The sequence below is a fragment of the Pithys albifrons genome, chromosome 6 (assembly GCF_047495875.1).
Source record: "Pithys albifrons albifrons isolate INPA30051 chromosome 6, PitAlb_v1, whole genome shotgun sequence".
Taxonomy (NCBI): Eukaryota; Metazoa; Chordata; class Aves; order Passeriformes; family Thamnophilidae; genus Pithys; species Pithys albifrons.
In genome coordinates, this window is record NC_092463.1 from 50,765,897 (window position 1) to 50,790,209 (window position 24,313).

Genomic DNA, 24,313 nt, shown 5'->3' on the forward strand with positions numbered 1-24,313 from the left:
GAAATATGTTTTTTTAAATTTAAATTCCTGTGTTAGGTTGGCAAAAGGATAAAGATGCCAAGGGTTCAGTGTTCTCTGTTGCAGGTCAAGATAATTTTGACAAAAAGTGGAAATGTTTAAGTTGAAACCTTATCAAAGCAGAGGAAAGAGGTGAAAGAGTTTTGAATTCAGTTCTCCGTTTATCCAAAGGCTTTTTGTATGTAACTGCCTTAAGCTGCATAACCCCTCAGTGCCTTGCAATGTGATTCTGCAGCAGATCTGCGTTGTTTTTCACCAGCCTGTTCAGCTGTACTGCTCACTCTCTGCCTGTTTGGTTTTGAGAGCACAGTCACAAATGTACAGTGGTTTCTTTGCCTGGCCACAGATGGAGAGATTGTGTAAAAGCACATCCTTGTCTAAATGTGGGCTTTCTGCCTCCTCTTAAATGGAGCTGTAACCCTAACCCTGCCCTCTCCTAACGCTACATCTTCATTTCTAGTGTCTGTGATGGAGAGGTTTGTGAAGGGAGATGTAATCGTGGGAAAGACAGTTCCCTTATATTCTACTACATGTGCTTATGTCATGTGTTTGTCATTCACAAATGACCTAGCATGGGGCTGTGCAGATGTCACTTATGGTGTGCTGTGCCAAATTTAACAGCAAATCTCTGATAAATACTTGTACCACATAATTTTTCAGGTGAAATTGCACTTGTCTTTCAGGAAATTAATTCTAGACTCTGGTTTTTTAATTTTTTGTACTAATGGGATAAGAGAAAGTGGGTGAAGTGAGGAAGCTTAATAAGAGTGAGAAATACTCCCTTTATTTAATCCTTTTTGTCTTCTGGAGCAATTCTTACATCCATCAAACCAAAGCTGATTAAGCATAATTTATTCTTGACTGAAAACAGATCTAAAAATAAGCAAATAATTTATCCAGCTAGTTTGTCAGATATTAAAAATTAGTTTGAGTCATCCAGCATGAACTTCCCATCTTTTCTTTCTAAAACTTAATACTTTCTTTTCCCCCAAACTTTTTTCTACTTAGTCCCTGAAAGCATTGTGAATATATGGGAGGCAGAGTGTTAGTTCACTAAATGTATTATAAATTGTATGGAACTCTGCTTGCACAAACAAATCTTTGACAAATCTTCATTAGCCTGTTCTGATCTACACTTACATCCTCTTCTCAGTTGTATGTCTGCTCTCAGTTTACCACCCTAATCTTTTATCCATGATCCTGGTTACTGTTTAGCTAATGATTTTAGCCTTAAATATTCTTATAATGTTTTATTTCTCTGAAATAAAATTTTGTACTAAGGGCTCCTAAAAGCAAAGGCCTCTGATCAGGCAGATGAAACTCATTAGTGTTATGTTTCAAGGAGCCTTTCTTTGATGCAAACTAATTAATTTCGCCCCAATGCAAAATTGTCCTGCCTATAATGGGAGCTGAAATCTAATAAGATAAAAGAAACTCAGAGGGGAAAAAACCGTCTGTCATGAGAACACAGTGAGATGAATAGCTTTTGCCAGTCTTGGAAATGATGATGTGTTTCACAGCCCCAAGGCTGGATGTTTTACAATTGCCAGTGTGTTTCAAGTTGCTGCTGTGAATTGATGGGTTTCCATTGCTGGTTTTCATCCTTACAGCAGAAAGTGACTGTGATTTGCTTTGTTGTTCATGCTGGCCAGTGGTCAGTGCCTAGACCAGAGGCTGCCTTCAGTCATCTGTTTTGCTGTATGAACACCAGGATTTCAGTGGATGGGGAGATGTCTGAGCTCTGTGGACTGAGAACAATCCTCTGAGCTCATTTCATTTTGAAACCCTGAAAGAACATAACAGATTGACTAGGAATGAAAAATCTGGCCATGTCTTCTGTTTCAGAAAGGCTGATGGTTTACAGTGTGGAGGTGTAACAGGCACCAAAACCCTCCTGTAACAGGCAGACCCACAGAATCACAGAATATGCCAAGTGGAAGTGACCCACAAGGATCATGGAGTCCCATCTCCTGGCCCTTCACAGGACCCTACCCAAGAGTCACACCATGTGCCTGAGAGTCTCATCCAAATGCTTTTTGAACTCTGTCAGGCTTGGTGCTGGGACCACTTCCCTTGGGAGCCTGTTCAGTGCCCAACCACCCTCTGGGTGAAGGCCCTTTTTCTAATACATGACCTAAACTTCCCCTGACACAACTCAGGCCATTTCCTTGGGTCTTGCCACTGGTCACCACAAAGAAGAGTTTACTGTCTGAACTCTTCCCCTCAGGAGGAAGTTGTGACTACAATGAGGTCTCCCCTCAGTCTCCTCTTCTCCAGGCTGAACAGACCCAATGTCTTCTGTGACTGGACCTTAGAGTCAGCTCTTGATTCCCCTTGGCCTGGCTATGTGTAAGATGTATGAAATATACTGAATACAGTCTTTCTGCTTCTTACATTCAACATATCTAATGTTGGATAAACTTCCTAACTGAAGATGAATATGATAGAGGCTTGGTTACTAGCACACACTGATGGCGAGGCTGTGTTGTCAGAAGTACCTGAAGAGCTCTCGGTCTCTTTTCGGAGTGGATCAAAGTCGGCTGAATTGCTTTCTGAGCTCTGCTTACTCATATCATTAGCAAGTACAAAGCTTTCTCCTTTGTTCACTCTTCCACCTCACTTTGAATACACAATATGCTGCTGTTCTAGTAATTAGGCCAACAGGCTGAGGTTAACAAACACTCAGTGACTGCTCTCATCAGCAGGCTTATTTATACATTTGACTATTTTGCTTTCTGTTTGTCTGTGATGAGAAAGAACTGGATAATTCCTGAAGTTTTTAAAGAAAAATTATAATGCAGTATAAATATGCTGCCAGGTTGGTTCCTCAATGAATGGAGTCCACTTCTACCACACTTTGTGCTTAAGGGATGGAGTAGCATCAGGAGCCAGTCAGAAGGAATCCCTGAGTGCTATCAATGCCTGTTTTCAGTGCTGGTGGTTGAGGTTGCCTAAGGCTCTCACACACTGTTCTCTTTTTCGATGCTTAGCCTTTCATACTCAGATGAGGCATTTTGTGCTCTGCACCTGGTGCCAGAGCCCTCAGCACCAAGCAACTTCTCTGCCTCCCTCCCCTTGCCAGGGCTCTGGAGGATGATGGTCAGTGCTAATGTGGTGCAGACAGGTGACCTCAGCTCACACTGCTGTCTGTGAAAGCAGCTGTGAGCCCCCACTTCACCCTTGCCTGAGCTACACAGCAGGTAAGCTGTGCTTGGTCACGTCTCTTGCTGATCCCAGCTTGCTGATGTGACTTCCCTGCTCAGCATCAGACCTGCTTGCCACTATGGACTTGTCTGGAGATCTGTTGGCTGCATCTGGGCCATTCCTGGGCCTCCGCTGCTCCCCTTGCCTGGGTCCAGTGGTGCTGCCCACCTGCCTGGCTACCACCATCACACCAGCAACTGTGAGCAGCACCGCAAAATTCTGCAGGAGAGATGTGGATGCATAACCCTTCTGCTTTACCCACTAGGTAGGCATTTAACCATATCCCAGGAGGGCAGGATCAGGCTGCAACATGAGCAGGGTAGTATTTGTAAGACTTAGGTAGTGCTGATGGAAGTGTATTATTTCCTTGTCCTGTCTAGGCTGCACTGTATTTCCAGACAGCATGTAAATCAGTTGGTCCAGCTTTCCACGCGGCTTTCCCCACCCCTAGTTGATGGTTCTGACTGGACTAAATTCTGTTTGCTCTGGTAACAGAGGGAATCTTTGCCGACTGGTGGAGGACCAGAGCTCTGTTACTTCCTGCAGGTTTAACTTGAGGTGACTTGGCCAACACTGAGCAGATAATGAAAAAGAAAGTTGTAACTGGCACTTCTGTACCCACTAATTCCAGAGTAATTAAAGAGCTCTTTCAGGACTATGGTTCCCAGTCAGGCAACAGTGTTATTTGAAATGTAGCTTGTTGATATTAAGTTTGTGGCATCATCTTCAATAGTGTAAACAAATTAGAATTTGGTTTCTCCCTTGTTGCAGCAGCATGCCAGCTAAGCTTTTGTGGAAAGCTTGCAAATGTGATGTTAGAAAAAACTACTCCTTATTTGCTCAGAGCAGCAAGTAACTCATGTCACTCGTGACTTTATTTAGCTTTTATGAAATGAAAAATATTTCCTGCCTCAGATGAAAGGGCTAATATTACTTCTTTAAACAGTCCAAAGCAAATATACAAACAGTGAATGGTCTGTTGGCTGTATGTGCTTTGGTAGATTTACACAGCAGCTCTGGCTTTTCAAAAAAAGCTGCTTAAAGGCTATTGATACTACAGCTGGCTGAGTCACACTGAGTGGGTAATTTGCCTCATTGGTTCTTGCACTTTTTATTGAAAAAGATATTTGTAAACGTTTTAAATCGTTGTGTAATTTAAATTCCCCTTTTTCTTTTGTTGCCCATTAACTGCCTATGAATTAAGTGCTTTATTATTCAACAACTATTCAGTAGCCTGAAGAGTTAAGTGATTGCTAAACCACTCTCACGGGGATGTGGTCCCCTTCTCAGGGGCTGAGTTTTTGCATGAAGAGTTCCAGACATTTCTTGGTGATTACTCCCAGTTCAGTGTGTGACACTGTGGTAGCCTCACACTGGTGAAAGGACAGGTGAATTGCTCTGAGAAGTGTTTGTTGGAAGAACTGTGGTTCATAGAAGGGAACAAATGGAAGTATTCTCTTTAGAAAGCCAGGGATTTCAGATCCATATATTTCTTAGAAAATTTGAAAATCTTTGGATTTGGAGCTTTTTAATTCCCAGCATTTAGGTAAATCATCTAAGCCACAATGATAGGTTACCTCCTTTTAAGGGGAGAACTCAAGGTTGGGAGAATGAAGATTAGAAATTGAATGGATGTGCATGCTGCTTAGGTGTTCTTACAATAAATGCTTTATAAATATTAAAAATCAGTAGAAGAAAATGAGTCAGATTTTCAGACCAGCAGTTTTTGGGGCATCAATAAAATGCAGTCAGAATACAAGAAAGATCTGTAACACCCAAACTGGAAAACAAACTGTTTCAGAGGGCTGTGTGATGTTCATCTTCATTCTGCCCTGCAACTTTCATAGTGCTTGCTTAAGTGCCATGTTATTCTTAAAGGCATGACTTGTCTGCAGCAGTTAATTAACAGAAAGGCAGAGAACTGTGATTAGAATTTGCAGTAATTCTGGAGAAAGTAATTATGATTAGAGCAGCCTTGGTGTTAAGTTGTATTAAATCTGTTTTGTTCAGGGATTTAACACTTCATACCTTTTTCTGGAAAAGCTTCAAGTGGCCACTTTGCCTCAGGCAAAACACTCCTGGTTGGAAAGGCAGATGGCTGAGCCACATGAAGTCCAAAGGATGGCCGAGGAGGTTTATACCCCAGAAGTGATGATGTGAAATTGCCTTACTGGAGATTAGAGCACTTTCTCCTACCACATGGGGAGAAGAGGTAATTCCCACTGATGACCTTGATGGGATTGAGAAGACTTTAGGGCTGACTGATTCTCTCCTTCAGTCCTTCAGTCTTGCTGCATTCAGGTAGATAATCTTATCTTTCAGCAGCAGATTACTATCCTTACAGATCATTCCCAATCTGCCCTTCCATGGTTCTTGCCTCAACAGTTGAACAAAATCCCCCTCACTCTGTCTCCCCCTCAGTGGTGCCCCTGTACAGCACTGATACTTCCTTCCTCCCTCCCCCCCCCCCCGCCACCGCCCCAGACCAGCTTCCTCAGTGCTGGTGAATACAAGACTTGTGCTGTGTCTTGAAAGATGTGCCAGGTTAGTTGAGTCCATACGTGTTTGACCCACAGAGAGCAAATCTCAGAGTGAGAGGAAGTGGAGAGGGGGGGAAGAAGGTTTCACAGACAGCAAAATGTGGTCCCTTTACTGCATGACTCTCTAGGGAGGGGAAGATCTGGAGGTATAAGTTTGTTTTTACTTTTCAGTCTAAACATTCCCAGATCAATTATCTACAAATGTGTACCCCCAAGTGTCAGAACTACTGTCTGATTGTGAACTCTGCTGCCAAGTTCCTACTTTGAAGAACAAAATAGAAACTCACCAAGAACTTGAGGAGAAGAGTCACCTCCAAGTTAGCAGCGGGGATGGAGGAAGTGAGTTGTGGCCTCTTCCCAAGTCACTTGATGTCCCTGGAGATACTCAAGCAAAGGACCCAGAAAACACAGGACTTTAGTCTGACACTACTCTCTCACTTGGATCTGAATGCTGCTTAGAAGAGGAGAATTCATTTAATGAAGAATTATGAGGGAATAAAGTAATTGAAAGTCACTCTTGTAGCCTTCATGGTGAGTGCTGCCATGGTTGCTCTGTGCCAATGTGACAGGTTTTGTGGCAGCTGCACATGGCAAAGCCCTGTCCTGCAAAACGTGTGATCAGCTTGACCCACTTTTGAGCAGGGTCAAACCTGAGCTCGATCCTCAGGTACTGATTATCCATCTGAAGGGTTTTGTCTGTATGAGAGGCTATATGTGAGAAATCTCCTTTAAGGAAAAATTAATCACTGTATTGCTCTATCTTCCATGAGATAAGGGAAGGCCTGTTTCCCTGTGGTGTCAATGCCAGAGTTGTCTCTGTCCTTCACAGTTCCTTCACATCTCAGGGTCTGTGTAGACTTCTGATATCCCACTGTAAACTTCTGGCCTCTCTCTGCCTCAGTGCTCCTGCAGACCAATTCAGGCACAAATCATACCTTTTCTGGGGCAGTGTTTGCTTGTGCCACCTCCTCCTGAGTTCAGCAGGATAAACTCCTGTTATTCCAGCATGTTGCTGTCCTATTTGCTTTGTGCTCCATAGCTGACGGCCAGCAGTTTTGTTATGCCATATTGCTCTCTCCTGTGGTGAGGGCCCAAGCCACCAGGCTTAAATGGTTGGATATGCTACCAGCTTTTGTGAAAACGTAGAAATGTCCCACCATCTGTGAAAACCCAAACCAGCAGCAGTGCTTGTGACAGGGTGATGGTTTTCTGAAGCCCTGTAACCCTAGAACTGTGATGGTTCAGCTTTTGTAAAAAAACTTCTAAGTAATTCTCCTATAAAACCATCCACAGATTCCCAGGAGCTGAAAACTGTGCAGAGAGGAGCAGAGCAGGCTCCAGCAAGCACCCAGTGAAAACAGGCTCTAATCGAGTCTGTTCATGCTTTGTGGTTCTGCCCTTTTAGACTGTGGGGCATTGGCTGTGGTGAACAAGCACTTTTTACTAAACCAGTGAATCAGCTTCAATCTGCTCCCCAAAACTCTGGGCACCCTAGTTATCTCCTTATGTAACTAATTAATTTCATATTAGGTTAAATTTACCTGACCGTTACTGACCTGTTCACATTGTTTCATCAGTTCTAGGCCAAGCTGCCCTTGGGCTCTGCAGGGTTAGGTACGAGGAGAGGGATGTCCAGTGTCCCAGAAAGCTCCTGCTCAAATTGGAAATGACAGGGTGAGGATGGGAGGCAGGGTCACTCCAGTCTGTTTATCAGACTGGGCCCTCTGAGGTAGGAAGTGCCCTTAACTTTGGCATAGCTGGCAGCTCAGTTTATATCCTCTCCATGGCTCATGTGCTGTGAAGCTCATGTGCTGAGCTCAGCCTCATCATTTGTGTCTTGATGTGGCCCCTTGGACTGTCCTGTGCTTTGTGTCTTCAGGAACCCATAGATGCTGACCACACCACAGCTTCTGCTGTCCCCTGGGGGAGAGGATCCAAAGTGGGTTCTCAAAGCGCTTGGGTGACTGGTTTTATCTTGAGCATCTTCACTGTCCTGACCTGTAGCAGAGGACAACGGCGTCCCTTAAAACTAGAATAACCCATATGTATACACCAAGAATAAACTGACTTTCCCAATGTGTCTTGTGAAAGCTTATACTCTTTGAAAGACAGATCTGAGTAAAAGTAAAAAAAGAATTCAAAAAAACTCCTTCATTCACAGTTAAATTGACCTGAACTTAGCTGTCTTCTGACACCTGAGGAAATGTGACTGAGAATTGTATTTTGTGTTTTCTTTCACATTTTATCAAGGATGAACACAACATTTTGACAGAAAAGAAAGCACAGATATTTCATCTTGGCTACTCTCAGAAAGTAGCACAGATTTCCAACTAAATATGTTCACCTGCAATGGAAAAGTTTCTAGAGGGCTACATGGTGAGTAATTAGAAAAAATTATATGCACAGTAACACGTTAGTTCTTATTATTGCTGCATTTGAGCTATGGAAAATTGACATATTAGTCATATTCTATTATAAATGTCTTAGAGATTTACATGTTTACAGATTTATCATTAATATCAGTCTCTCATACACTTAGGATTCTGGGAAAGATCCTACAAATTGTTTGCTTTTTGAGTCAGCTTGTTTGATGGGGAGATATATTCTGCAGGAAGGAAGTGAAATGTCGGTTTTAGGGCTAAGGCATATATGAATAAATAATGCCTTTATGAATGGAACATGGAAGTATCTGGTCACAAAATACATTTGATTAGCAAATGGGAAAAAAATGGCTTTTCCAGCTATGTCATCACTTACAGCCACTTTCCTTAATTTTGTGCTGTGTCTGAAGAGCAGAGCTAGTCACCCTTTGTCCTCTTAGAAAGAGGATTGTTCGAAGTTTAATGTGTTCTGGGAAGAAGGAAGACACTGACATCATTGGAGATGCTGGTGCAGGTGTGACTCTGCCTGCCTGATTTAGGTGTTTGCCTGCATATTGGCTTTATCAGTCTATTTACACACCAGTGTATAAGAGATCTAGCTGGAATCAAGGTTCCAATATTTTAGGCAATTAAGAAAAAAACTCCGGAGAACTTCCGTGTCTTAGGGTAGAACTAGTTGCTGCTGGTTTTGAGTATTTCTTTGGAAGGTAGTTTTGAAAGGAATGTAAAATAAGATCAGAGTCCTTGTTTTTGGACAGCCCCATGCCCCACAAAAATAATCAATATCTCCTCCTCCAGAGTCTTAAAGCCTCCAAGAGATTATATTCCTGGGAAACGTTTTGCCTTCTCCCACTGTGGTCCACAAATCCCAAGTCTGACTGGAGAGAAGACAGTGAAGACTGGGATCACTGGAGTTTAAACAACATGATTTTTAAAATATAAACAGATGTATGCAGAAAACAAATGATAACATATATTACATGAAAATATAGTTTCCTACTAATAGTAATGTAGTTATTCTTCCTGTATGTCTGGGAGGTTTTGAGAAAAAGAAATAATATGCTGCAATTTATTTTAACAGCAGAAAATGCACTGTTAGTTTTTAGTGCAGAGCTCAATACCTCTACCCACCGTGCTTCCCTTTGAGACTACACCTGTACTATGTGCTGTCAAGCATTTAGGGGAGTCTCTCACTGCTGTCCCCATAGCTGAGCTCTCACCTTGGAGATAACTTTGGTTAGAGCCCTTCTGCTATGGGCCCAGCCCTCACCCCTTCACATTTCTGATGCAGTTTGCCTTCCCTTTCCCAGAGGCAACATAAAGAACACTTTATGGTGAGCAGACCATTGTCTGGAAGGGGCTGTGTGGACAGGATGGAGGAAGACATGTCCTCTCCAATAAAACGCTCGCTCCCTTCAGCCCCCTGGGGTGCAAACCGGTGTTAACTGCAAACCCCCACACAGTTACCCATAAAAAGTCAGTCTTCCGTGTCCACTCTTAAATGACCTTGTATGGGGACCAAGAAGGTGTAACTTAGGAGGGAAAGCGCCTCTTCTTGCGCGGGTTTTTCCGGGGTGCAGAGATGGTGGGTGGGCGGCGGCTGCATCTGAGCATCGCTGCTCTGCAAACTGTCTGAATAAACAGCGTCCACCGAGCCCCTTCTCCAGATAGGACGGGCAGCGCCTGCCCCCGCCTTCCTTCCTCCCTCCCTCCATCCCTCCCCCGGCCAGGGGCGGCTCTCGCACCTCCATAAATCCGGCCGGTCCGGGCGCTGCCCCGTGACCGCCCGGCCATGCACCCCGCGCCCCGCCACGGCGGATCCCTGGACGCGGCGCCGAGCCGGGATCCCGCCGGACAGGTGAGGGGAGCGGGATCGGCGCGGGGGGCCGCCCTGCGAGTATGGCCGGTCCTGGCTTTGCGGGGAAAGTGAGGCTCCTCTGAAGTCGCGGTTCTCGGAGCGGGGATCTGGGGGAAAGGGGAGCTTCCTGATCCCGGTTAATTGGAGAGCGGTTAATTGCCCTGGGATGCGGCTCCTCCGGTATCGGTGTGAGCGTTCAGTGCCGCTGGGATTGGGATGGGACTAGCTATGTTGCTGTTTCTGGTGAGAAGTGAGGGAAAAGGTAGTAAAATACAAACGCGAGCACATGAAATTAAGGTAGAACAAAAGTAACTTCTGGTGCGTCGTTGCTTAGGAGTCAGAGGGTGTGATATAGCCCAGAAAAATTCACTCCTGGGTTATTTCACGTTACAGTGGGAATATGCTCAGTGCAACAGGGAAGATCAGATAAAATCGGTGCTCATGTGTTGGCTGCAGGTACTGATACTTTGCAGCTGATACAGTCCATAAAATTCCTTGTGAAAACAAGAACTGACTTTAGCGGAGTAAAGTTTCATAAAAGTACCCCTTGGATATTTGGAAGCCAAATAACATGTTCAGCACAGCTTTTGGTTTGGTGTCTGAGAACTAAATCTAAAGAAGACCTTTGGTGTGGCTGGAAAATGTACCTGTAATGTGACATCTAATTGTGGTCACTCGTAACATCGTATCTTCTTCACCCTTTCCTACTAAGAGGTGTGCCAAAAGGACAATGACAAAGTACGCAGCTACTTAGAGAGAAGGACATAAAATGCCTGTTGAGACTTTTTATCAAGCATGATTAATGTCAATCTGTATCAAATACATCTTCTAAAACGAGGGGTTTTTTTTCCCTTCAATTTACGGCTCCAAAATGTAATTTCCTTTAGATTAATATGTTTGGCTAATTTTAAATACTGGTCATCCAGTAATATAAAGAATTAAATCACAAAGTAGGCACCTTCAAATATCTATCTCGCAGAGAATAGATAGATTGGCGGGGGGGAGGAGAAAGGGAAGGTAATTGCTATGGGCTTCAAAAAGAGCCATCTTTAACTGCACAACATCTAGTTATTGATCTAAATTAAGGTTTTAAAATATCCCTGTTTTTGTGTATTTTCATCCAGACCGAGTCAAGTTGATGGAAAATCAGTTGATGATTTGCATCATTAATAAAAAGATCAATGCAATATTAATTCCCTCTGACCCTCCAAAGAGCTTGGAATGTGTTACCACTCAAAGGAGAAGTGTCACATTTTATTATAGCTTAGTTACTAACGCAAAATAAAATGAAAGTGAAGGTGCAATCACTGGAAGAGAGGAATTGTTTTGCATTACCATTTTCTCTGGTTACCTTGCACCCAAATGGTTTCTGCGTGAATGAAGACCTGTCTTCAGTTCAGTTTTCAATTGAAAGTGAAAGATTAGCATTGGTGTAGGGTTAAAGAAGTAAGTGGTGAGCATTTGGCATTGTAGGCATCTGAATTTCTCTTCTGAAACCTCTAATTCGCAAGTTAGAAGTAATTTCTAGAACTTAACATAAGAACATACTGCATTTTGTTGTATTTTCTTCATTGGTCTCTTAAACGCATAACTTTATAAATGTTATCTCCTGATCCTAGACACAGTTAGTTGCAGCAGCAAAATACAAAATAAGAACATTACTCTTGGATGCGGGTAATCTATCCTAGTTGTGCACCTTATAACATTGCATGCAACTGTGCCAAATCTCATAAGCTGATCTGGTCTTCAGTCAATGGTCTTGAATATGGGTTCAAGCCAACATGCTGCATATTAGTCATACATATAAAGCAGCACAACAGTTATTGCTTTAAAAGACCACCATCTAACTCTATTTGTAATGGAGACTTCCTTGTATCCAGTTTCTTCTACAGCAGTATCACCTGAATAGGATTTGGCTCACATTTGGCCTTCTGCATATGAGAAAACAACCAAAAACCTATATGGAATTGTGGAGTTTGTAGCTTTTTATTTTCTGCTTGAAAGTACCTTTGCTCAGTGCCTGTTCCTGGCTCTTGTGATTGTGATCTGACACTGAAGCAAACTGTGAAACCTGCAAGCTGCTCAGCCTAAGCTGGATTGGGCCCTGTCACACACTTTCAGCAGAGAATATGATATCTGGACTCCAGGTGATGGATATCGCTGACTTTGCTGGATCAGAAACAGTGAAGGTCTGACACTGTTCAGGCTCATCATGTAGCAACAACTCATTATTGGTGGAGAGCCAGTCAGAAATCCAGGTATTTTCATTAGCATCAATGGGCTTGGACCTCTTCCATGGGACACCACCTTGGCACCCCAGAGAGCTCACATTTAGTAACCTGCTTGAAACCTTTTTGCAACAGCATCAAATATCTGCCTCATTGTTAACCACTCAATTTAAGATGAAACTAATTTCATTGTTTTGTGAGGCAGACTGTCTCCTTAATCTGAAAAGTAAATGAGAACATTTTGAGAGAAAATAGGTAAAATCTGTGGGGTTTTATTTTCAAGCCACTGAGTTATAAATAGAAACATTTAGCTTTTCAGCATTATCCATTTTGAAGAGGTTAAAGTTGGAGAGACTGTAGAAGAAAGTCAGTGGAACTGGTGTGTTTTGATTGTGTTTTTGTTTATCTCTTTCCATTTCTGAAAATGTCTCCAGATAGTCATATCTTTAAAAGCTGTGTCAGATCAAAAAATAATTCCAAATAGTGATAGTGTGCCTTCATTGTTCATCTTCTTTCTTGCTGACTAATTCAGAAAACTCACCTTTTTTCTTTCTATTTTTGCAAGGTTTGAAGACATATGGGACACAGTCTCTGCTTCTGAGCCTTGTATTTTTTCTTTACTTTGCATTTTCCACATTCTTAATTGTTTCAATATTATCTCTCTTTATGGCTTGGCTACATGTAGCTAAGGATATGGTCTGTGATATCCACTTTTTCAACACAGTCAAGAGTGTAAGGTACAAAACCACATAGTCCAACAGTGTTTGATGCTTGAATTTTTAGTGTGCCATTTGGGTGATTATGCCAAGGATTTGACATAGGAATTAGGGAACCTGGCAGATGGAGTAGATTGGTTGTGGCTGATCAGAGTGGGATAGTGTCTATAGTCAACAGATTCTGGTTAGATCTCCTTAGATTCATCTCCTCATTCTTTGTAAACAGTGCTTTACAGTTATGTAAGGCAAGGATTTTTCAGTTCTGACCTACTGAATCCTGATCTATCTTTTCCTACCTATGTCCTGCGGGATTTGGATTATTCCCTTTATTAGTGTTCATTGAACTTGCTAACGAGTGTTTGTTCAACATACTATTTCTGTTGACATCTTACAGTTCCACTTCCTCACACTACCAGTGCTAGTTATATGCTACACATTGAAAACATTTCTGCATCCTAGGGAATGACTAAAGATGTCTATAAAACCATTCAACTGAAAAAAAAGAAATCCCAGTATTTCATTCTCAGCTCTCAGAGTTTCTATGTGTCCCTAAGTTTATGCCTGTTCCTGTGTAATGATTCAATTCATACTTTTGTTGTTGATCAGTCAAAGCACAGAATTACCCCAAAACAACCTGAAATGTAAAAATTCACACTTTTTGCACCACTTCCTGTTCAAAAAACCTTCTTGTCTGAATTTAGTTAAATAAGTCAACTTACATGATGATTGAAGATAATAAAGAGAATGAAGACTATGCATCTGAAAGAGGAAGGACAGCCATCATTTTTTCCTTGAAGAATGAAGTTGGAGGGCTTGTAAAAGCATTAAAACTTTTTCAGGTATGTATGTTATAATCATATTGCTACAGTAGCTCTGTATTTTAAATTGTAAGGATAGTTTTGGAACACACTAGAATTATTTACATCCATTTTCTAGGGAAATAATTCTTAATCTGGCTTCCACTTTGCACACAAAATTACCCACAAAGGCAATTTTATTCCTAAGAAATTAGATGATGGTTGGCTAAAAATCTTCACAAAAATCGTCACCTACACGGTGTAAATACAGAGAAAGGTTTTTCCTTTCCCCTCGTGAAAAGAGGATTGGCATTCATTTTTGCTGGGTCTGAAGCTCCTACTGATGGCAGGGAGGTGTTTGGGGTGCTGACCTGTGCTGTGTTGAGTCCAGTGCCCTTGTCACCCTGCGTAGCCAGATTGTGGGTGGCAGATGAACTGCAATTGCACGGCTGCTGGGCAGGTACTGTGTAAGGAACATGTGCAGCAGCGCCACCATGCTCTGTCCTGTGGTCCTGCATGTCTTAGACTGGGGTTTTCTCGGTGTTCCTAAGATAAAACATAGAATTAAATAATTTTTCAAATAAAAGAGAAGTGAAATTTATGCCCTGAAAACTACTGCTTGTTTGTGAGATAATTATATGGTGACTTGATCACCATTTTGGTGAATTTTCCCAGACCCAGTTCCTAATCAGCTTCCTATGGGAGGGATGAAAGAAAAAGGTCTATAAATTTAAACTTCCTGACCCAGTCTGTGTGCTTCCTGAATGTAAATAAAACTGAAGGAACATAGGTTCTCTTTCATTTTCTTCTGAACAGAAAATCAAATCATTCTCCCACCTCCAATAAGCAAACTGCTATGAAGAGATCCAGTTAACTAAAATAACTTCATAAAGGTGGTGAATGGTCCATGGCAGTAAAATATTAATTTGAAAAATAAATTTTAGTTTTTTACCCTATCTGTTTGAAAACATAACTTCTCACAAAACAGGAGAAGCATGTCAATCTGGTACACATTGAGTCACGAAAGTCCAAGAGACGAAATTCTGAGTTTGAGATCTTTGTGGACTGTGACAGTAACAGGGAACAACTGAATGAGATCTTCCAGCTCCTGAAATCCCACGTCAATATTGTCTCTGTGAGCCCAGCAGACCATTTCAATGTCCAGGAAGATGGTAAGTACAAATGGCATTTCTGATGAAAATGCACTTCTGACTGTGTTGGTTTGAAATCTGTGTATGGTGTTGAAATCTTCAGTGTCTTCAGTCACTTGTTACCAGGTGCATGTCTCTGTTGTGAGTGAGTGTGGTCTGGTGACATGAGCAGCGCTGCACTGGCTGGTGTCACCTGGGACCATGGGCTGCTTCAGGCTGCTGCAGATTGTGCATCTGCTGTCTGTGCTCCTCAGCACGGCCCAGCTGGCATCAGTGAGAGCCCTGCATCCATGCAGGTCAATGGAGGCTGGCCTGCAGGCAAAGTCTGAATGACAGAGGTGTACTACTGACAGATCCCAGTTCAGTTCAGATGCTGATGAGAGTAGAAGATGGATTCTGCAATTTCCTCATGTAGTTCTTGATTTCCTTATGTTTTTAACCACTTTTCAACATAAGTGTGAAAGAGGTGCCTTTTACCCTTAGGATGCTTCACATCTCATTTACCTTTACTTCTAGTTAAAGAGATGCCCAAAGTTCAGGGCAGCAGGAAGTGGGTCCCATGTATTTCTTAACCATTGTGCTTGTGAAGAAGAGATCTACTGTTGGATAAAATGGCTTACTTTAGCCCTAAGTAAGGGGAAATTCAATCTAAACAGTGCCCTGACCTTCTAAAATAAACTAAAGAGTGTTGAGGCAGAAAAAGTGTATTAACTGCTGTGCTAAAAGCTTGGCAAAAAAACCCTCTTAGGCTAAAAATAACCCCACAGTAGTTGGTAGCAAAACTGTAATGATGCACTTCTCTAAGGCTGCAGGGCCTCCTATTCCTCTTTCCCCACAAACCCCTCAAAAGGTAGAGTTGAATGCTTCTGAGCTACATAATCATGGAGAAACCTCTATTTCTTATGGTTAGTAAAGCAGGATGGGAGGACCCCAATGTGCTCCCATCTGCCTAGGGAACACAGGCAAATTACTTCTGTACTCCTTCACACACACTTTGTGCACTATGAGATTCCCAGCAGTGCACGCATGGAGACCTTCTAACAACACTTAAGGGCCAGAGAAAATACACATTAACCATTTCCTTCATCGAGGCTTTGAAGCTGGCTGTGCTCTGTAGGCAGACTGTGGCAGTGACCGAGGAGGAAGTGTGAGCTGTAGGCTGGTGCCAGATAGGCAGAGGACTCCCTTGTCTTATTCATGCCCTTTGAATTTATAGATTTAGCTGTAACCGCCGTAGCCATACTTGAAAGTAGCGTTTCCTCCCTCGGCTTGGCATTTTTAATAACTTTGTGGATTCCATGCGTTCCCTAGACATGGAGAATGTTCCCTGGTTTCCGAAGAAGATCTCAGATTTGGATAAGTGTGCAAACCGAGTGCTGATGTATGGGTCTGATTTGGATGCTGACCATCCAGTAAGTACTTTTTCCTCCCTACACCCAATCTGAAAAAAATACTTTGTGGAGCCAACTTGAAACAATTGCAGCTTTTCCTCTAACCTCTCCTGTCCCTCAGTGGTCCCTCTTGGGGATTTCATGTCTCTTCTTTAGTTCAGGGAAGACTGAATTCAGCTGCTGTGCCTTTCTGCAAGGCTTGTATGAGAACTCCAGGTCTGGGCCCCGAGTAGTTGCATACAAATTAAAAAAGAACAAAAATAAAAGGAAGCTATTTTGAGGCAGGCTTGGTTCCTTCTCTTTCTTTCTTCCTTACTGGAGCAACCAAATCAGCATTTGGGCAGTGCAAATGGGAAATTTGTTCTGTTATTTAGAATAATTGAGCAAGTGACAAAGTTTGTGTAAATACTGATGTGACTACAATGAATTCTTGTTTGCTGAATATATAGTTGCATGCATAAAACAGCTCATTCTTACTTCAGAGTATTTGCTTAGTTCACAGTTATCAAACATTTCAGACTACAGCTATGAGGTTCCTGTCCTCTCATTCTTACACAGCATAGTTTTATATTTCCCAATGGAAGAAATTTCAAGTGTCTTGTTTTAAATTAATTTATTTATTACAGCTTGGAAAACTTATTTAACTTTGTTTTCCTCCTTTTCCCTACCAGGGTTTCAAAGACAATGTCTATCGCAAGAGGCGAAAGTATTTTGCAGACCTGGCTATGAACTACAAACAGTAAGCTCAAATTCATCCGGCATAAGCCTTCTGTGTGCTTTGAAATAATAGCAGAGTGAGGAGCTCACTATCCCTGGGCTCAGATCAGGCTGAGACATATTTGGCTCAGGAATCAGAGCCAAAGGGCTAAAATGAAGGGAGATGTAAGACAAGATGAAAAGGTACATTTAGGCATCTTGCAGCTCTGGTCAGTCTGACGCTGTGTTGCTTTGCCATTATGGCATCTGCAGCAGTGATGCATTTGGACTCTGCAGTCCTTCCTCACTTTCCTGGAAATGGGTGCAACAATGGAGGAGGAAAGACAACGCAAATGGCACAGCTGCCTGTGCCAGGACTTACTGACCTGACTAGGGCAGATTGAGGAGAGGGAAGGGAGGCAAATCCCAATACAGCCCACTGACCATGGAGTGTAAGCTCTCTGGGCAAATGTTAATACTTGAATTTGCTTTCCTGGTTTGAACTAGTGCATGTGATGTGCAGATAAGAAGATTTCTGTGAAAAGAAATTCGAAGAGCTTCTGTCTTTAGAGATGCTGCTTGGGGGAGGAGCTCTTAAAGCAGTAAGAGTTTCATAACTCAGTGCTGCAAATTCTTTCTAAAAGTGATTTTCATGTTGATTTTGCTTGATCGAATTAATGTGTCAAGTTCCTCAATTGAAATTGACCTAGAAATGGTGGGTATTTAGAGCTCTATTGCGTTGTATGTTAATGCAACTGGTTACTACAGCACAGAGCTGATTACTGTTAATGTGTCATTGACAGAGATTCCCTTGGGAAAGAATTTGCCATGCTGGTTGCCTGGCTGGCAGTGGAAGCTCAGTGTAACACCGCCATTGCTATAATCCATTTTAATCAAGGTCCTGAGGACTGAATAGGAGAGGCTGTACAATTAATATGTTCAGACAGGTGCTTGTCTCTTCTGCATAGAAGTGTGATTTTTACCTGATGTGTATATTTAACTGCTTTCATGCAATGTGTTGTTAGTTTAGGGAATTTTCTTTTTCTAAAATAAATCAAAAGGGGAGTGGAAAGTAACTGTAGACTTGGAAGTTCAACAGCGAAAAGGATGCGTTCTCAGCTCCTGAAGCTGTAAAGAGGTTATGCAAGTACTTTAAGTCTTACTTTCAGCATTGAACACCTAAGAAACTGCTTAGAGAACCAAAGCTTTCAGGCTCCAGTGAGATTAATGCAAAGATTTCTGACAACTGGTTTAGGTGGAAAAAAGAGCAAGCCCTTAGACTAAAAGCATAGGGCATAGACCACCAGATCTCACTGTGTCTTTGACAGTGTTTAATGTACCCTGGCCAGGTGTCACAGTCATATAAGTGCTAAGTAGTAATAGTAGGTAAATGAGTCACCTGTTATTAAGCATTTACTGAGGAATGTCATTTCTTCCTCTTCTTCTTGTAGTGGTGACCCAATTCCCAAGATTGAATTCACTGAGGAGGAGATCAAGACCTGGGGGACTGTGTACCGAGAGCTTAACAACCTTTACCCAACTCATGCGTGCAGAGAGTACCTTAAAAACTTACCCTTGCTAACCAAATACTGTGGGTACAGGGAAGACAACATCCCCCAGCTGGAAGATGTGTCCCGCTTCCTGAAAGGTAACTGTGCTGTATTTCTCACATGAAAAAAGTAAGGCTCACACTACTTTGTTGGCACAAGAAAATGTCCTTGGTCACTTTGCTTGTATTTGTTCTGGTCCTTTAAGAAGCCTTTTGGCCATCTGTGTTTTAATGTATTGTGTCTTGAACATGTAAGAACAGTGACATTTGAGGGACAGTGCTACCTGTGAAGAGGTTAGGCTTGACTAAAGAGATACCAAGCTGTATTGTTGACTCTAGGCAAGGACTCATAGGAAATCCCCTGACATAGAGGTAGGTACATTTTTAATAAATGTTGATCATTCTCAAGCTTATGCCTAATTTTTCTAATTGTGTCTGATTTTCTCACATGCTTTTGAGCCAAGGTAGTGCTGTGGCTTTCACTCTAGTTACAGCAGGAAAGCTGAAAACATTGTGCATTTTACATGAAACTAATGTGCGGTTTCTCTGTCCATTTTCAGAGCGTACAGGTTTCACCATTCGCCCTGTTGCTGGATATCTGTCACCCAGAGACTTCTTGGCAGGATTAGCATTCAGAGTTTTTCACTGCACTCAATATGTTAGACACAGCTCAGACCCTCTCTATACACCAGAGCCGTGAGTCATTCAGTCTTGTGGTAATATTTGAGAAAGTTTTGATTGTTGCTGTCCAAAGCCAAGTTACTTAACAGCTGTTCAAAGAACACGATCATAAAACTTATTTTTAAGGTGCTGAAGACTGTCTTCACTGAATGTAGTGGAGTTTTAGCATGTTCAAGTACTGCCTTTATAAGTACAGGACTTTCAAAAGTACAACTGTTATTGGAGAACTCTTACTGATGTCATTGTGTGCAGTTAGTTTAATATTCAGTTGCCTCATAAATGTGGAGCTCAGATCTTAATTTTAGACAACTTTATTTGAAAATCTGAAGTTAGGTACTTAGAGACAGTTGGTATGACCTGCTCAGTTGCTTTCAGATAAACCTGAGTGACATTTTTCTGTCTTTTGGATATTAAAATTTAATGGAAGACATTGTATCTGTTTAGTGGTGCTTTTTCACTTTGCCACAAAGACAAATCATGGGATTTCTTGTTTTGTTTCTTTTTCCAGTGATACCTGCCATGAACTCCTAGGCCATGTCCCTCTTTTGGCTGAACCCAGTTTTGCTCAGTTCTCCCAGGAAATTGGTCTTGCATCACTTGGGGCCTCAGACGAGGCTGTCCAAAAACTGGCAACAGTGAGTGTTTGAGTGCCTGGTGATTCCGTCAGAAGCTTTGTGCTTTACTAGGTTGATCCCACTCTGTTGAGTAAATTTGGAGCTTCCTTGTTAACATTAGTCACAACAGCTCCTAGATCTATGTGTTTCACTGTCCCTCCTTTTGGAACATATAAAAACTTCCCATGCTAGGAAAAAAATATACTTTGAAGTTAATATAACCAGTATTTTTCTTCACTTTTTCCAGACTGAAATTCTCTGGTATATTTCTTCCAAACAAAAATTTTCTTACTTCTAGGAACATGATTCATTGATTTTAAAAGTAATCTATTTCTTTGATGTGTAAAAAAACTTGAAATGATATGGTATTAAATATGGTGAGTGCTAGCATTAGATAGTCTTCAGTCAATAAAAAAGTAATATAAATTATCTTATTTTCTGGACATCAATTTCTGGCAAAAATGTCTTGAGATTAAAATTATATTCAGATAAAAAATAACTGATGCCAGTTATGAAAGAACTGGTTTGCTAATTTGTTTTCCTCTGAGTAGTTAGTGGTAAATTTTCTACTACCTTCAGTGGGAGCAGAATTAAGCCATTTATGAAAATAGTGTTCCCATATACCTGCAGAAATCCTGAAATCCAGCAAACTGAAAATTTTTAATTTTACATGTTACTAAGGAAATGAGAAACAAACTGTAGTGGGCTGTTGTCACTCACTTGGAGATCCTCTCTATCCAGTGTATCTTTTAAGCTGAGGCTGTCATTTCATGTCAATATTTCTCAAAACAGATTTACATCTCACTGTTCCCACTGACATTAGCAGCTTCTAGCCTTGCTGGGTGATCTATAACATCCACCTTTCTTATGAGAAACACATAATATTGTGGTTTGTTACCCTGTTCCATTCTGGCTTCCCTCTTTAAATATCTGAGAAGGATAACTTAGGGATGACTGTCTGATATTTGCAACTATTTGATGCTACCTACAAATAGAAATGCTCACCTCTAGTTCACCACAGCATCTTTGATGGAGCCTGAATTATTTTACTTCCTTCTCTGTTTCAGTGCTACTTTTTCACTGTAGAGTTTGGCTTGTGCAAGCAAGAGGGACAACTACGAGTTTATGGGGCTGGGTTGCTCTCTTCGATTAGTGAGCTCAAGGTAAGAATGTCTATTGCTTATTTACCTTTTTTTTCTTTGTACCTGATTATTATTGTCACTGTTTTGCCCTGCTTTTTATGAAGTATAATTCTAAAATTCTTTTGAAATTCTTAAATACCTACTTGGCTTTAAGAAAATTCACTGTGGCAATAATTATGGACAGTAGTTATTACTTTCGGATATATGCTGAGCATCATCCCTGTCTTTTGCAGAAAGCAGTAGGTGACTGGTACTTCCTAAGATTAGGGTCTAAGCACTTTTTAGATTAAAGCTTTGTTGACTTAACCAGGTTCTGGAAATACTGCTCTTGTTTACGCATGAGTGTCTCATCTGTGGAATCCCTTTTTTGACCCAGACTAGCAGAATATAACCATTCAGAGTAATTCAGTTTGTTAATCTTTAATCACTGTTTATCTGCAGATAAAAATTTCAAGATGCAATGCACTAAATACCATCTCAATCTTTTTTATTCACTTTACTACATGCCGTCGTCTCATGGATTCTTTGGATGGTGATGTTCCTCTGACCCATTATAACACATGATCAGCACTCGCTCTCTGACAGTGCCAAAGTCAAGCCTTTTGATCCAAAAGTCACCTGCAAGCAAGAATGTCTCATTACAACTTTTCAGGAGGTTTACTTTGTTTCTGAAAGTTTTGAGGAAGCAAAGGAAAAGATGAGGTACGGATTTTTTTCACCTGTTTTATAAAAGCAGGTTTCACTTCATACATCTCTCCATAGCAGCACCAAACGCTTCTATTCTTATCACAGTTTTGTAATTATTTTTCATGGGATTGGAAAGCTGAGGTTGGTATTTGCTTTGTCTTCCATGTGCTGGGTGGAAGACATGAAGAACTATTTTAAAGTAGTTTTGAGAAGAGCTTATTGATATTGACTGCATACAGAGAATGCATTTGTCTTTTTTTTTTTGTAATGACCTCTTTTTTTCCTTTTACTTCTACAGAGAGTTTGCAAAAACCATCAAGCGTCCATTTGGCCTGAAGTACAATCCATATACTCAGAGCGTGCAGATCCTGAAAGACACAAAAAGCATTGCCAGCGTGGTGAATGAGCTACGTCATGAGCTGGACATTGTCAGCGATGCCCTCAGCAAGATGGGCAAGCAGCTGGAAGTTTAACACCCTGTCAGCAGTGTGGTGCAAACCAATTCTTTTCTTTCCCCCACTGATTTATTTCATAGGCATATAATGTGTTGTATGCAAACTCACTCTTTTACAAATGGAAGAGTGAATGTCTCATAAGAATAACAATGTCATCTTGTTTCTCTCTGTAAAGTCGTTTACATAATGTATTTCTCTATTCATCTGATAGAAATGGTTCAGAGTTGCCTTTTAGAAGCTGGCTGGGGAATAGAGAAATTGCTAGACCTGGACTAAAAGTGTGGTCTTTGAATCAGGGCTGGGATCAGATGCTGCAGAAGGTGGCTTATGAGGCAATAATATTCAGCTTAGGGAGATGCCCCTTTCTGACCCCAATCAGTCCGAATTTATAGCACTGATGACTTGATAGCATAGAAGCTGTGGTAAGCAGTGCTTCTAAGTCTGTCCCACTAAGTTGAGAACTGGAATGGTTACAATGCACATACCAGGACACAAAAGCTAGAGGTTCAACATAATAAAATGGAAGGGTCAAATCTTCCTTTCAGAGGGATTATCCTTGCCCCCAAAGAATTGCAAATGTGCTGTTTGGCATGCTTCTAGTATAAGGCAGAGATACAGCTGTTGCTTGAGTTCCTAATTGTGTTTATTTTAAGAGATGTGCTATTGGGTAAGAGTCAGGATTTGAATTGCTGTCTTTGATATTGCACCTGAGGGAAGACCTTTCCTTACAAAGATAACATTTGCGTTTTCCCTGATTTAATTAATTTAGCAAAAGTATAGTAAGCCATCAAGTGTACTGCCTCAGCACAGACTAGAACCATTTCCAAATTAAAATTTAATATTCAACATATGAAATAGAACACCAAAGCTTAAAATAACAGCCAAGGTTTATAGTTCAGTTTCCTTTTTTGTAAAAATATCCTCCTGATTGCTCAGTCACTTTATTGACTAGCATAAATTCCACAAAAGTATGTTTGGTTTCTTCTTTACTTGGCCTGAACACCTTCATTCCCTGTCAATCAAAATATAACTCAAAGACCCAAGCATTTAATAGGAATTCTGTGGCTATGAATGCAGTAAACTACCTTGTAGTGTAAGGTATATGTAATTCCAAAGAGCATTTTGCAAGTGGTGGGAAGTGGTGTCCTGATGAATTGCCTGTATTTCACAGTAGCAAACTTGCCTGATTTCAGGCCCGTATAGTTTCAAGCATCCTCCTGCACAGCTGTGCAGAGCTGCGCTGGCTGCTGTGTGTGCTGACCTTGCTGAGGAAATGGACGGGATGTGATACCTGTGAATGGGGCATCTGTGATGTGCAGGGTGTAGTTAATAGCTGGGCACTGGTTTTTCATAGGTAGATCTTATCAGGAAATCCAGAAACTGTGCTGGAAAAATGAACTGAAATCCTAAATACACTGAAGATGCTAGTCCAGGATTTTAAGAACTTGAAAGAACTTTCATGAACATCTGTGCTTGAAAATTAGCTTGAGTTTCATATGCTTTCTAGTAAGTCACAACTGCTCCATAAGCAATAGTTGGCCCAACTTTTCCAAGTAGATTCACAGTTTAAATTAAGTCTAGATTGTTTTTTTCTGTGGCTATTAATCCACTATAACTTTTTTAAAAGAATATTTAAAATGTAGAATTATGGTCTACAGCATTTATGGCTTATATTGCACTTCATTTAAAAATAGTTTTTGGGAACTTTTTCTAAAGAAGAAACCTTATTAAGTGAGCAGTAGAGGAGGATCTGCTTTGTCTGCTACTGTGGTAATAGTTAATATTCAGGTGCAGTTTTAACAACATTAGGATTATTATGTTGTTGAATTATGTTGTTACTTCAAACCCTGTCTGAAGTATGTATACATTTCAACTATTACACTTGTTAAATTAGCACCTACTTTCAAATACTTTGTAAAAGCAGCAGTTGTATCTTTATTTACACTTGTGTATAAAAAAAGTAAAGAAAAACAGTAAACTGCTAAAAGTAACACAGAAAAGACGCATTTCCACGGCATTAACAACGCGTACGTTTGGCTTCACCCATCCAAACCCCCTGTCTACACAGAACAGGAATAACTTAAATATTTTAAACTGTTGTGGAGGCTTCAAATGTGAACGAAATAAACGACTTGCTGGTAATTATTAGAGGCAAAACGACCTTTATTTCGTCACCGTAGCAATAAACACAAGGCGATCTCTCCC

General features: G+C 41.2%; 1 protein-coding gene across 1 annotated transcript; it reads left to right on the plus strand.

The window, feature by feature from the left end:
* Positions 1-9,897: 9,897 nt before the first annotated feature.
* On the plus strand, positions 9,898-24,253 carry TPH1 (tryptophan hydroxylase 1). The gene is made up of 11 exons (XM_071558862.1): positions 9,898-10,001; positions 13,647-13,784; positions 14,731-14,914; positions 16,205-16,305; positions 16,956-17,023; positions 18,432-18,628; positions 19,090-19,225; positions 19,719-19,845; positions 20,892-20,987; positions 21,535-21,668; positions 21,952-24,253. Exons 1-11 carry the CDS (start codon positions 9,936-9,938, stop codon positions 22,124-22,126), a joined length of 1,422 nt encoding a protein of 473 aa, XP_071414963.1. The 5' UTR covers positions 9,898-9,935; the 3' UTR covers positions 22,127-24,253.
* Positions 24,254-24,313: the final 60 nt, after the last annotated feature.

What these genes read in the sequence shown, in the direction of transcription:
- TPH1 (XM_071558862.1), top strand. Translation starts at nt 9,936, where the DNA reads ATGCACCCCGCGCCCCGCCACGGCGGATCCCTGGACGCGGCGCCGAGC. An exon ending in AAGCATTAAAACTTTTTCAG is followed by an intron (nt 13,785 to 14,730) that starts GTATGTATGTTA and finishes CTCACAAAACAG; the next exon opens with GAGAAGCATGTCAATCTGGT. An exon ending in TGTGTCCCGCTTCCTGAAAG is followed by an intron (nt 18,629 to 19,089) that starts GTAACTGTGCTG and finishes GTCCATTTTCAG; the next exon opens with AGCGTACAGGTTTCACCATT.